We start from the raw sequence: 15172 nt of genomic DNA, 5'->3' as shown, positions 1-15172 counted from the left end.
TAGCAACACCAACTGGTTTTTTCGACCTACAATGTCTAACTCTTCCATCACGAGACGCTTCATAATCCTTGATGATGGGATGTCTGACAAATTATTGGTTCATTTTATATAATAATGTATTTGTCTAATTTAGAATTTGTCTGAAAACTTATTTAAATAATCCTCTTCACACGCTATAACTCTACCCCTGACTCTGTCCCAGACAAAGTCGGGGTCATTATTTTTTTCATCATAATATCTTTTGAGTTCCCTGTATCGCTTACCACCGCCACGAGCGCACAACTGTGTCTTTCCCTAGACTCCGACGCCACATCGGAGACATGATATTGGTCCCAAGCTTCCATTACGAATACATTGTGAATTCTTTTACACAGGATTTGCCACATGGAGTCACAGATCCTACCTTAAACCATTTACATTGATTTCTTGTTTGAAACATTGTATATATAATATTTTTTATTTAAATGTTTGTCTTAATTATATATGGATGAGTTTGAGAGATTATCCAGAATCAAGCCCTGGAAGGCTTCTAGATTCGATCTTGACAGACTAACCCCTGACTCGCGGAGGCGAGCCCTGACTGATCTGATTGATATTATCAGGGATGCCGAAAAAGAATTTCGTGAGAATGGAGCATCTCACGTGTAGTCTACATTCAAAATTATACGCAACGCTGACGAAGTCAACGTCGACGATGTCATTGATGCTACAATGAACGATACACGAGCGAAAACGATTATCGATTACCCCGATCAGAAATATCTTTTCAGAATAAAATGTATTGTGCAGTCGGATTCAGATACGTGGATTATCCGTGACAAACGTGATCCTGCCCTTGCTAATGGAAAAATTGCTGTGTTAAGTAAAGATTCCAAACCAGGAATGTTAACTGGGATTGACAGACCATTTTACGCTCGATCGTATCCTGTGACCGCGGTTGTTTATGGAATTTATCTACTAAATTATAGACCTAACATTAATGATCTTGTCCCGACGAGATTTTCAAAGCTGAATTGTGTAGCCGAGCGAGTAATGGAATATTTTACAAATGCGAAGCGTGGAAATGGTTTAACCGATCTGCGACGTGAAAAAAATAGCGAAGTGGGCTGAATCGGTCAAGGATACAGGAGCGTCAATAAACGATGTCGATGAGTTATCAAATAAATTAAAATTTCCAATGGTAGTAAAAACGTTAACGGAGGAGGTCTTATATGAATCAGCCAGTAAATCAAAAGGAATACCAATTGAAATTATTGACCATAAAGCTCACGCTTGGACTAATGCAGTAACAATATTTCCACGAGATGGTGTCGTGAGATTTTACTCGTCAGAGAACTCTTGGGGTGGAATGTTCGATGCTATCAACCGGATAAGTAAAAACGATCCCGTGTCAGTGTGGTTGTTTAAAAGTTCCAAAGATGGCGAGTATGATCAATTTGTAAGACCCAACGGTGAATTACATCGTAAAGAATCTCTACACAAAGAAATGAGAAAACTCGCACAGAGATATTCAGAAAAAAAACTGAGCAATTATTAACTAATTGTTTTACAGTTCTGTCAGTTGCTGCCCACGCCGCGAGAGAGAGAAATTCATGGAGACCAACACGCGCTGAGTTTCTCGAAGATGTACAGTTAAGTTGTATTGAATATGGACATGGCGGTTTGTGGAATACCGTATATAACCACAAGGATGTCATTTCCGTGGATATGGTCGCGTGTTATCCGGGAAGTTTTCTCGGGATGGGTGAGTGTGCTGGATACTTTAAAAGATTTGGTCATCCTTGCCATGAGATGACACGAGTGGCGATTAATGGTCCATTACCCAATTTTGATCTGACACGATTTGCTCGTGTAGTGTCGTTTGAATCGGCTGAAAATCTTCATCCGTGCTGTTATATTTGGTTTGGTAGACACTTCTCGAAGAAACGTTGGGCGCCAATAGTGTTATTACGATATATGCTTGACAGTAAAATATTGATATCGTTGACGGTCAGTGAAGCAATTATATCATATCGGCCGCAGACTTCGGTTTGGTTTCCAACACCGGAGCGTATCAGTGTAGATGAGGTCATCGAAGAATACAAGCAGGAATGTCCAAATACTCCTGTTGATGTCATTGTTAATGATGCTCCAAATATTCTTAAGATTAAACTCAGCAACAGTAAAAAAAACAGCAAAGGATCTCGGTAGAAGAATAATCGGTAAATTTACTCAGGGTGGTGCATATGATCATAAACGGCATCACGCAAGATTGATTATGGATCCCGCCGAGTATAAATTTGTGGTCGCTGATGCAGCAGAGAAAGATATATTTTGTGATCGACAAGATGTTTACTTATCCGACGGGAAAAAGTTAGGTACAATTGTTAGTTACATTGATGGAGAATCACCTCAGTACACGCATCTAAGATCTTCGATGCTTGCTTATGTTTCTATAAATTTGCTATCCATGATAAATAGATTTCCTGACACTGCAGTTAGAGTTGCTACGGATTCATTTTATATCGATAAAAGATATTCAGAATTATTGGCTCGTTTTACAAACACTGATGAATGATGGAGTTCGTGGAGAATAAAACAAGAAATGTTACATTATTATTGTGAATCAGCGTATGTTGCGGTTAAAGATAGTTATTGCAAATCAGAATTATCAGAATTGTCGTTGGCGCCGTCTGTGTATGATCCAGTATCCAGACGCAAAACCGTTTATTTGAACGGGCCGGGGGGTTCTGGTTAGAAAACTCGAGTGATCGAATTATTTCGACAGAATTCATATATGATTGTGCTAACACCAACACACAGACTTGCCAGGAAGATGAAACAACGAGGAGTTGATTCTTGTACTTATCACAGATGTTTCAAATACAGCGGTGGTGTGTGGACTCCAGATCGAATGGGAGAGAAATATATTCCAAAAGTTATTATTTGGGATGAAGTGTGCACAGTGCCGTTAGAAACATTAAAACATTTCTTGATTGGCTATTAACAAAAAATACTGCAGTGGTTATGTGCGACGATCACGGTCAGCCACCTCCGTTTGTTGGACCATCTCCACGCGATTGGTTGAAGAATTTTGTTGATTATTATTCGGAGATAACTGATGATCACAGATCTCTTGATGAGGAATTAAATGCATTTAAAAAAATTTATCAGACTACAACCGAACAAAATTCAGTGTGAAATAATGCGCGAGGTGATTTCAGAAACTGCCTTGAACGCCTTTTGGGAAACGTGGAAACCAATCAATTTGATAGTGGCAAGTAGAAAGATAGAAACACACTTCAACAGAAGTTATTTCAGTTACATAAGAAAAAATTTTCAACGCTGCCAGTGCCGTTGTGTTATAGACCAGCTGATTCGCGGTTACAGAATATTGACGTTGATATACCAGGACAGTCAAGGAAACAGAATCTCGTGTTGAATGATATTGTCGCAGTTGATGTCAATGTTATTGAGGATGCTCTACACGCTGACCAATCTCCGTGGACGCTAAGATACGCAATGACGATTCATTCATCTCAAGGACTGACTATTACTGATACAGTCGTTTGGATTGTTGATGATCGCATCGAATGGTCAAACTTAGTTTACTTAGCGGTGTCTCGAGTTAGAAAAATATCTCAATTGCGGAGAATCGTCATGGACGCGTCAGTGATTAATAAATGTCAAGTCGATATAATAAGAAAAAAATTGGCTGGTTATAAACAAAGTGACAAAAAAAATAATCGCGACTTTGATCTTGACGCTGAATTTATTAACGCGCTGAAACAGCAGCAGAATAATCACTGTGCGAGCTGTAGTTGTGTAATGTTGTAGCAGTACTAGAGTAATAATCCAAGACAATTTACCGTAGATAGAAAAGATAACAGCCGCGATCATACGCGAGAAAATGTGATGCTGACCTGTCTTGAATGTAATCGATGTTGGGGCGCTAGTTAAGTGATCTGGGCGGTAATTGTGTGTCTTCGGGAATTACTTGTAATTGTTCACGTGTAAATCCACGTTGAGGAGCAGTTGAATCCAGTCTGTAAATTGCGGGTCTACCCGTGGATCTTGTTATACTAGATGTCTTGTGTGTAGTGGTGCTCTAAATAGGATCAGTCGCTCTTTTTTTTACCGCCTTCAGGTTCACCGGGTTCACATAAATATCTCAGTGTCATTGCCCAGCATTGGTTGTGTTGAAAAATCACGTCGTTGTACGGGTATATGTTTTTTTGTGACTGCGCTAATCGGTTTCATGTTGGTTGTTTGAGTAATTTCTTTATTTAATGCAGTTACCACGCTTGGTAATCGTGCAACCCATTCACGAGATATTTTGTCCTGAATGAATTCCTTCGCGTATTGATATCCAAATAACCGCTCAGCAAGTGTTCGATTAAATTGTTCAACAATTGCCTGATCACGATGAATCTCAGTATGTCATCGTCTGATGGTGACGTTATGTTGTTTCACCAGCAATGATACTGCACCTTGAAATTCTTTGCCAGGATCAACTTGTAAAAGCTGTGGCCATTGTAAAGGCCCTCGTTGATAAAAATTCGTTTAAACGTATCGGCTACTTCAGTGCTGTCTTTCTTGACAACGGTTCTGCTTCCTTGTATCTACTTGCAACGTCAACTACAGTTAGCACATACTTGTATGTTATTTGACGTCTTTGGATTTTAACGGTATCATGTGATAGAAATAATATATCAGCTTGATGGACTTCATTAGGAACACTAACATCAAAATGTGCAAAGTGAATTTGCTTAGGTGGTGGTAGATAAATTTGCCATATTGCCTGTTTGGATAACCACTTCTAAGCAGTAACACGTGTCACTTCTGCTGCTTCGGCGAGTTTAATAATCGCTGCGGTACCCTTCCAGTATCCTCTTGGGAAATAATAAATCGATTCCATTTATAATTAATTACCAGCGCCTAGCGCTAATTTACCTTTCATCGCGGATTTTATTAACCAACTAGCTAACCTTTCCTTGAAAGATTTATCAATGATGGAATTTAACGCGTGAACTAATTTCACATATGCGACATGTCTATCTTGTAGATCCTTACTTTTATAAGTTACATCATGAGCATGACACGCTATATCAATAGCGTTTATCGGATACTCACCTGGTTTTGGTTGGTCTTGGTTGTCAAGTCTGATATCAAGTCGGGTTCCAGGACCACAGTAATTATATCCCGGAAGATGTTTTTCCCCTGGGTATTTAGCCCGCGGAGTCCCTGGTAATTTTCCTAATTTTGCTGCAATATCACCTCCGTGTTGCTTTTTTTTTTAACTGACTTTGGCTTATTGCCCAAAGGAATAAATTTAAATTTCTTTGTACCGCATCGTTCACACTTACCCGTAACTGCTGATCTGTTATTTTTTGTAGTAATAGTTGTTTGATCACCTGTTGGGGTACGCGCCCTGCATTTCACACAATATAAATCCATATTCTTTTTATGTATTTTCTATATGAAAATCACTGACTTTTCTGCAACAAGGAAACGAGAACCAGTTAAGCATCATGCAGCGCTACCAAATTCTGTTCGTATGATTATTATAGGTCCATCTGGAAGTGGTAAGACGCTGTTGTTACTTGATTTAATAATGAAGTGGATGAAGTGGGATAAGTTGTATTTGGTAGTCCTGTCTGTAGACGATCAACGATGCTACGATGTAATAAAGGATTTTAATGAAAGCGCAAAATCTTTAAATGAGAACGGAGACGACGTTGTTGAATTTATCACTGATATTGATGAAGCACCAAGTATTGATGATATTGATGGATCTATTAATAATTTAGTTATTTACGATGATGTAATGTTGGATAAACAATCAAATCCAGCTAGGATATTTTCCAGAGGTAGACACAAAAACACAGATGTGATTTATGTAACCCAGCGTTATACACACATTCCTAAAGTGATCAGGGATAACTGTAATATTCTTACTGTGTTTAACGGAGTTGATACTCACACGTTACGAAATATTCATCAGACTTGGTGTAGCGGTGATATGGACACAATTAAATTTAGAAACTTCTTTTCACGAGCGCAAGCTACTCCACACGGATTTATAACAATAAATTTACATGATCCTCGAACACGATACCAAGTCGGACTTGATACAATTTTTGGATAATAGCAGCAGAGAGGGCGCTCCTCCAACTTGGCACCGACAACAATCGCATATTTTCCTTCGATGTATCGCTGGTAATCGCGATAACCAGTAAGTGGGGTTGGAGTCTATTAAGTTCGGCGAACAACGTCGACTCATGTCCGATACTGAGAAAATATCGCGATTTTTGCGATCTCCCAGGAAGTCGTATTTTGCGAAAATACGGGCGAACCATTTAGAGGCTGTTCGCCCTCTCTGCTGCTAAGGTTTAAATTCACTCTTCTGTCTTTCGATATAACCCATGTAACTTAGTTTTATTTTTATTTTCGTGCTAGAGGGGCACATAATTTCAAGTTTAATCTATGTATCGTTTCGATTAAGCAAATATCCCAATCGACAATTAAATCAGATTATTATCTTGAATATACGTGATGACTCGTGTTGATAAAAGTTTCTTAGGGACTCAAAATGGCGGCGAAAGGTACGCTCTCGTTGCGTTGTGGTTATTTGCGCACACAATCGTGACGTCTGTGAATGAGCCGAACGTCCCAGCCGTATCGTTCTGACCAAAAGTCGCGCTTCGTGCGAATGCTCACGCTCCGAACCAGTCACAACTTAGAGGAAAATAATATTTCATCCTGGTACCCTGGTTCGTAGGTTAAAACAAAAGTGTATTAACCGACGACCCATGGTACCCAGGTGAACAAAAGTGATTATGGGGGCGTTCACCAGTTATTATGTACTTTTGAGAGAGTGACGTGTGTAGGGTGAAGTTTTTTTGCATTTAGAACATGCACAATGCAGAGAATGTTGGTATACCGCTATGCTACTTTGATGTAATGTAGCTGACATTTCTTTGGATATTGTATTGGTGGAACTTATAAATGATCTAAGCACACAGCTAACTTAAACTACTGCCCCCTTGTATCAGATTGAACTACTAATTCAAAATTGCAATAAAGATATTAATCTCTTAAGAAATCTTAAAGGGACAACCTGGGAATCCAATCAAGACACCCTATTAACCATCTATAGGTCACTTATAAGGTCGAAGCTAGATTATGGATGTCAAGTTTACAACTCAGCGAAACAAACATTGCTGAACAAACTGGATACCATCCAAAGGAAAGCATTATCTGTTTGCACTGGCACTCTACCATCGATAATCATTGGACGAACTTCAAGTCATCACCGGTGAACTGCGATTAAAAATAAGAAGACGGGAAATGCTCCTCGGACACTCCAATCGATTAACAAATCACCCCGACTCGCATGCTACAAAAGTAACCATTAGCAAATGCAACAAACCGTTTAGCCGCAAACTAGTTCCTAACCCACCCGGTGGCAACCAAATCCTAGAACTCGGGGAAAAGCTACCAACACTTGCTCTACAAGAACAGTACACTCACTCCCCTGACCCCGCCCCTTGGAAAACCATATCCGTTGGATCAGCACTAGAGTCACCAATGAAACGCGCGCATGCAACACCTAACATAAATAAAAGCGAAAATAAATGAATAGCGAGTGGCACTATGTTGTCAGAATCTTTACACAATTCTATCAAAAGGCCTACAAGAACTACTCAGTCCAGCAGCTAGTAGAAGCAGCTAAGCACAATTTTACGCTACACAGCTACCATTTCCCCGAAATTACCTGAGAGGAAAAAGGACTGTGGAGAAATGTAAAGAAGCAGAAGAAGAACAGGGAACTTCTGCTATAAGAAAAAAAAAAAAAAACCTAAGGGCTACCAATACTGCCTCTTATCCAGGGAACCATTTTGGCTTGGTATCCCGTTTCGATAAAACTATTATGTACACTAACCACCGGTTCAAAATTCAAACCTTTTATGACCTAACAGAGACCAAACTTTTTAATGTCGCTCAGACATATTAGTTATTAAAAATTTGTAGGGCATCTACAACGTACACTATGTACTAGAATTTTTACGATTGTCAGGACGTAAGAAAATTTTACAACTTGTTTTGATTTGACCCAATTGCACAGGTGGCTAACACAATATTGGTATTTTTTATTGTCTGTTAGTACAACTAGACTAAATCTGACTAAGTACGGACTGACGTTCTTGGGAGTGCACGACATCCATGGCTGGCTTGCCGAGTTCATTGCTTTCTTGCCTCTCTGGGACATCGTATAACGGCGAAGATGTGGAACATTTCCACCCGCCTAAAGCTAGGTGTCCCGATGTGACGTCATCGTTGCGACCAATCGCAACGTGCGTTACATACTGCTTGGGTCGTCACCTAGTACAGAAAATATGGACTGAAATCAACTCATTGTTAACATGAGTGTGTGTTGGGCCCTTTCCCACTCTGAAAGCCCTTCATTCAGGTCGTTAGAGACATATAGTCCTACGACCTGACCAATAAATTAGCAGTGTTCCTTGAGCACTTAAACGCATGGGGGATATGGCACTAATTCCTTCTCCCAAGAACATTTAGCATCCCGCTGTGCGGGAATAAACCCGTCGCACATGCCCTTCTGGGCGCACGCGACGTAAATCCAATCAATCAGTCAAATTCATTGTGCTACAAAAAAACAACCTTATTTAATATAAAGCACACTATCTTTAGCACCTATTAAAATAGGAAAATGTTTTGCGCCAGAATAGACAATACCAGCTTTTGAAAGGGCAATGAATGAATTACCAAGTATATAAAATATATTTTTTAAAAAAGTTATTGGCTCTTCTTTTTACAATTTACTTCTGAAGTTCAGGAAGTGTAAATGACCAAGTGGAGCTAGCAGATTTTTTGTGTGAAAGATTGACATCTAGAGTAAGGCCAAGCTGTACACTCTATAGCCCACATCTCACCCATCAATCATACACCGAAATAAAGGGAATTAAAGGTTATTTTAACAATATCTAAGATATACATGGTCATTTTTAAATAGCCTGTATAACCAGTGACGAAACCCGAAGAATTTTTTTTCTATGAAATTCTAACCCTACATGTAAAATGCGAAACTATATAGCGCTACCATTCATAATTTGTCTCGCAGAGACCAGTGTCTGTACATGAGTACGTTCTAGAAAATATCATTCAAGTCAGAGAAAAGCCATTTAACTACTCCTTACAGTTCCAGAATTAATTCTTTTTTATTTTTTACTTAGACTGTCAATAAAATGTACAAATTTTCGTCAAGAATTGATATATAAACAAACGGAACGACTAGCAATGCACAGACTGGATGTAAGAGGTTATTAAAAGTAGTATTATCCATCGATGTAATATAACTAGGTCTATACACCAGTCACTTCACAAATAAATATGGAGGCGGAGTGACAGCTGGGACCTGGCTCATCGCAAAATGCGATTGTTTATAAGGATTTCTACATGAAACAGCAGTAGAATGCATCTTTGATCGATCATTTGAACTAGCTAGGTTTTAAATTAGGAGGGAATATGTCGTCTGATAGTGAATTAGACGAATTCTTCGATGCTGAAGACATAACCCCTAAAAGGTGAGTTATCGAAATTAGGGTAAAATTTAATTAGGCCTTTCACGCTTTGACAGGATGACGTCAGCTATTGAAGGTAACAAAAGTTTCTGGAATAAATATATAAAAAAATAAAAACTGCATAAATTTTCGCATATTTATGGTGTAATTTTGTCAGGTCTGTGCAGCATTTTCTTCTATTAGGTTAAGTTCAGGAACATTATAGTCTATACTGTACTTTTGTATAGACCCAGTAGTACTACAATGTATGACATCTCCCCTTGATAATGTCGTTGTGTAGCGAGTTCCCTGGTTGTATTACAGGAATCAGAGGCGAAATTTTCAAGAATATCTCACAGATTTGGCAGCCCATATGTACCATTGTACACAAATTAACGTTATATGGCTTAAGTCACAGGTGCTCGACGCGAGCTTGATGTTAAAAAAAAAAAAACAATCATCTAAAGGAAAAAATCATACAGAGTGACAAAAATATCTTAGATTACCCCATGACCCATTCTGACATAGGACCCTCTCTATCATAATATATAAGAGAGAAGGTATGGAACTTCCAAATACTTCGATCCACCCATGACCCTCGATTTCCTTCTGCTATTTCTGTCTTTAAAGGCACACAACCATACTATATGGCTTGTTTTACTTCTGAGATATTTTTCTATCCATCAAGCCATAATTGACTTTTCTGCGTTGTACCAAACTGAAGTTATGGGCTCCCAAACGTGCCATTTTCGAGATTTTTTCATTGTGGACAAGTTCATGCTCCTATGATAATAAGTTTAACCTTTTGAGCCAATCATATTTCGGTGCTCACATTAGTGCCGCATAGTTTGCCTATTTGGAAAAGAGATGCATGTATACGATGTGTTGTGCAGTGAAGAATACAATGTATAATTCTTGCATGGAACAGGATTCTTAAAGTTGAATCTAGTTAATGGTAAGTAAAAAACTTACTTTTGCATCTACCACTTTCTGCAGTTCAAGAAGGGATGCACCATAGAGTTTAAAACATTGTCCATATAACTCGTGTCACCGGTTTTCACATGTGCACAGACTTGTCCACAATGAAAAAATTCGCAAAAATCGCACGTTTCGGAGCCTGTAACTTCAGTTTGGTACAACGCAGAGAAGTCAATGATGGATTGAAAAATATCTCAGGAGTAAAACAAACCATATAGTTATATAATGGTCATATGCCTTTAAAGACGGAAATAGCAGAAGGAAATCGAGGGTCATGGGTGGAGCGAAGTATTTGGAAGTAATGTACCTTCTCTCTTATATATTATGATAGAAAAGGTCCTATGTCAGAATGGGTCATGGGGGTAATCTAAGGCATTTTTGTCACTCTATGATTTTTTCCTTTAGATGATTGTTTTTTTTTCCTTAACATCAAGCTCGCATCGAGCACCTATGGCTTAAGTTGGGCTTTACTTACTCTGAAATCTTTATCCAAATGGATTCAAATTCTAACACAAGTAATTGGACATGTTTTCAATTTCCATTGGCCTACATTTAGGTTGGCTGGAATGTAATGGAAGCCAGGAAAGCCAAAATTGGTTTAAGGGATGATAATTATCTTGAACGAAATGAAGCTATCTAAACAACTTCTTCAAAATGATTATATTTGTATTCATTTCATTAAAGAAACATACTTTAGCATAATCTGATTTTGACATTCTTGACTTCCTTCGCATTCCAGCCAAATGAAATGTAGTTAAGCAGAACTTGAGAACACTTTACTTTGCTTGTGTCAGAATTTGAATCCATTAGGAAAAAGACAACATCATAAGGAATGTTTGACTAAAACAATATGACATTAATTAGAAGAAAAGCATCAATATGGGTTGTCAAGTTTGTGAGATAATAATGAAAATTTGGCCTCTCATTCCACTGTCAGTTCACTGGGGAACACTGTTCACAATGCCATAATATGTCAGCCTAAACATAAATATCAGGGCAGATGGCTTACATTGTCGGACTAAGAGACCCTGATGTCCTGATAGGTATTTAATCAATTGAGTATTTTTACTCCCAGGACTGGAACCAACTGTGGTTTTATAATATTCCATGAGGTATATTGTGAACACTGCAAAATGCAAACTCACTATTCCAGGCAGAGTCTTATTCATGATGAAATATTCCTTACTAAATATGTCACATGACTTAATGATCAAAATTAATTCTGTATTAGATTACATGGCTCAGTTTGAGTGAGTGCTTTTATGATGATCAAGTACTGATATTTAAGATGTGTGCAAAAATCCAAATTTTGTACCAGTGGCATGATTTATATTATATAATGATCAGAGATACTGTCTAAAAATACGGACTGTGCCAACTCCAGTGGCAGTATATGCTGAAAAGTTTAGACTAAGTACTTAAAACATACTTGTTTTGCCTAATATGAACACATGAACAGTTTTCTTAGTTAATTTGCATACATATACACAAATATGCTCCTAAGCTATAGCTTTGTAGATCTGAGTAAATAAAAACATGTCAAAAACACAACATTGTTTATACATGTAAATGGCTTTATTTAATATACGGCCAATAACCAATTACAAACTTGTTAAGTGGGTAAATGAACATACACATTCCCAGCAAATAGTGTATTTCTACCTCTCTATTTAGGGACAGTTTAGTATGATATTCTCAGGTCATTCCTTTCTTTAAAGTGTGTGTGTGTGATTTGGAATTTTAACATAGCATTAACAATTTCTCAGTCATGTCGCAACAATGTCTGCAGTGTGTCAGTTTATAGTAATGTCTAGCACTGGGGCATCATGTCGCAGACATGTAGCATGATGTCCCACCCAGTCACATTATCCTGACACCAGGCTGACCAGTCCTAACACTAACCTCTTAATGCTGAGTGCCAAGCGAGGCAGCTGTTAGTACCATTTTTGTAAGTCCTTGGTATGAATTGGCCAGGGATTGAACCCATGACCTCCCGCATCCAAGGCGGACGTTCTAACCAGGAGGCCACCGGATTGGTCTACATGAGTGATTTTTCACATAGCATGTAAGATCATTTAGTAAAGGCTGTCTTTGACAAGAACTGATTGTTGCATACATTTCACAACAGGTTGATTTACTGATAATTTTGATGAAGTTTTATTTAAAGCACTTCTTTTTACCTTTCAAAAGTAATACTTATTAACAAAATCTTTGTTTAGTAAAAGTCTATTTTAAAGAAGTACCATTTCAAGTTTGTAAGCCACCTAATAGTTGTATAGACATTGTAGATCTGAGTTGTACCACATCTGCTTTTTCAGTGAAACAAAAATAAGACTGATATATTTTGACATTAACTTGCACACAACAAAATTGTTTTGATCACTTAAAGTCTCATCACAAAAAGAAACTGCAATCTACTAAAGACCGCCTTGGCTCTTTTTGCCTTTGGATTGGCTTCAGGATTGGCAGAGAAATTGCAAATGAAAATAGTAAAACTTGTTTCATAATAGCCAAACTGGCCTGAATGGCATCTGTTAGTATACATTTGAGGAATGATCTGCTGGATTGACCATTAGAGTGTAGATCCTACAAATTTATCCCATGTGCATGTCCACACAATGTATCCCGTTGAATTTATTTTTATTTAATCATGTACCTGGATGTAGCAGTAAGAAATAATATCACAATGATTCTGGTGATATTATACCTAAATTACCTATACCTTCAACAAAGAATATTTTACATACTGAATCATGCCGTACTAAAATGTGAAAAAAAATACCTACAGCAAATTTTAAAAAAATATGGTTGCAATAGGTAAGGTATGCACATTGTACTGTATTAGTTGTCAGCTGTTTAGTAAGCCAGAAAGGTTGAGTGTTTCTAAATGTTTCAGTTAAACTTTGGCTGTGCTATAGTGTGCATACAATCAGACGTTTTAATGAATGTTGTAGGCTTTGTTGCAAAACTAAATATTTTAGATTTTGAAACTGAACTTTCAGATAAATTTTTATCTACATGCATGTTCACTGTCATCGACTTAAAGACAAGTACATCCATATTTTCAAAAGTACACAGTCAGTTTAGATATAAAGCTTTTGGGTTATAATGTAATAAAAATTCCAGTCCCACAGAATCATTGTAAACCATCTTTACTGTGTATGTATGTGTATATATTTTAAATAGATAAAGCATAATTTGTTGAAGATTTAGGTACAAAACTATGGCACTTATATTTGCTTCATGTAGTAGTCAGCTTATCACCACTTGATGTTTATGTGACCTGTTGTTTTTTCTTGGATTTTCTTTATATAATCAGTAACATTTTTGCATACACTTTCTGAAGTAACTGCAATGGCTGAAAATAGCAGTAATCCAAGGTTGGACCAGGCAATTTCCAACATAAACCTGTTAAATTCTCCAGTCTATCAAACCAGTCAGCTTTTGAACATTTCTGGCATAAAATTATCCAGTGTATGCCAGATCCCAAAGTGGAATAACTTAGACTTTTGGCATCTAATAAATTGATGACTATTTAACAGCATGTACACTTTTATCTGTGGAATAAATGAATTACAGCCCAGTTTCCAAAGTAGAGTATTTGAACATTTTATAGTATTGTAAATGTTTGAGCATTTGTATTGTATGTTTGACTTTTGTCCATAATTGAGGGTAAGAGTTTGTGCCTGTTCTTAATGTATAACTTGTCTTGAGTTACAACAGATGTTATGGAAACACGTGAAGGCCACCAGGTGAATGTTTTATCCTAAGTCTATTTAGGTACAGGTTTTCCACATTAAAATGTATCCTGCTGCTGACAGCAAATTCAGTTAAACCTATCATTACACTACATCATCTCCCAAAAAATGTTGTCGCTCAAGACAGGTGGTCACTCTTAAAAGTCCTTGTATGTAAATTTCCAGTTAACTTCCACATACAGTATAAAAAGTTACCATTCAATCAGAAAGAAGAAACTCAGATTTCTTGTTTGTAACAGGGCACAAATATGAAAAGTTATCATTTCTCTGAGCACTCGCCTATTAGTAACAGTTTGAATAACTGTAACATTTTAAACTCATTTTAAACAAATAGAATGGTGTGAAAAATGGTGCAAGTCGGTTGCCAGAAGCAGATTTAAATAATAATAAATAATAATAATAATAATATTGAGGACTTTGTATAGCGCCTAATCTTTAGAAGCTCTAAGTGCTTTACAACATTAGACAACACCTATAAGATAAAAAACACATAATGATATGATTACAAAAACAAACACCATGAAGTTAGAAAACATTAATAAACATGCTGAGAATATTTAAGGTAAGAAACATTATTAGGTCTTTAAGTTTGTTCTTGCAGTCAAAATAAGTGAGTTTTGAGAGCCTTCTTGAATGTGATCACTGTGTCTTTGTGTCTAAGTTCAGCGGGCAATTCATTCCACGTTGCTGGGCCCTGGTATGCAAACGAACGCTGTCCATATGACTTTGTTTTCATAGTGGGAATAATGAGTATATGATTGTCAGAAGAGGAGCGTAAGTATCTTACTGGTGTGTACACATGGGTGAGGTTGGATAGGTATGTTGGACTAGAGTCCGACAGTGAAACGTAGCACAGAGAACAAATTTTGTGTT

General features: G+C 37.5%; 1 protein-coding gene across 1 annotated transcript in view; it reads left to right on the top strand.

Moving 5' to 3' along the window:
* The first annotated feature begins 9400 nt into the window (after positions 1 to 9400).
* Positions 9401 to 15172, top strand: part of LOC149799964 (WD repeat-containing protein 44-like) — an 82228-nt gene continuing 76456 nt past the window's right edge. The window contains exon 1 of the mRNA XM_089959469.1: positions 9401 to 9587. Coding sequence (XP_089815595.1) covers positions 9529 to 9587 — 59 coding nt within the window. The 5' untranslated portion in view covers positions 9401 to 9528. The remainder of the gene's footprint in view (positions 9588 to 15172) is intronic.

Source organism: Sinohyriopsis cumingii, chromosome 5, assembly GCF_028554795.1.
Source record: "Sinohyriopsis cumingii isolate HCF-2022 chromosome 5, ASM2855479v2, whole genome shotgun sequence".
Taxonomy (NCBI): domain Eukaryota; kingdom Metazoa; phylum Mollusca; class Bivalvia; order Unionida; family Unionidae; genus Sinohyriopsis; species Sinohyriopsis cumingii.
Note: the sequence above shows the minus strand (reverse complement) of the source record. Positions and strands in the feature narration are given on the sequence as shown.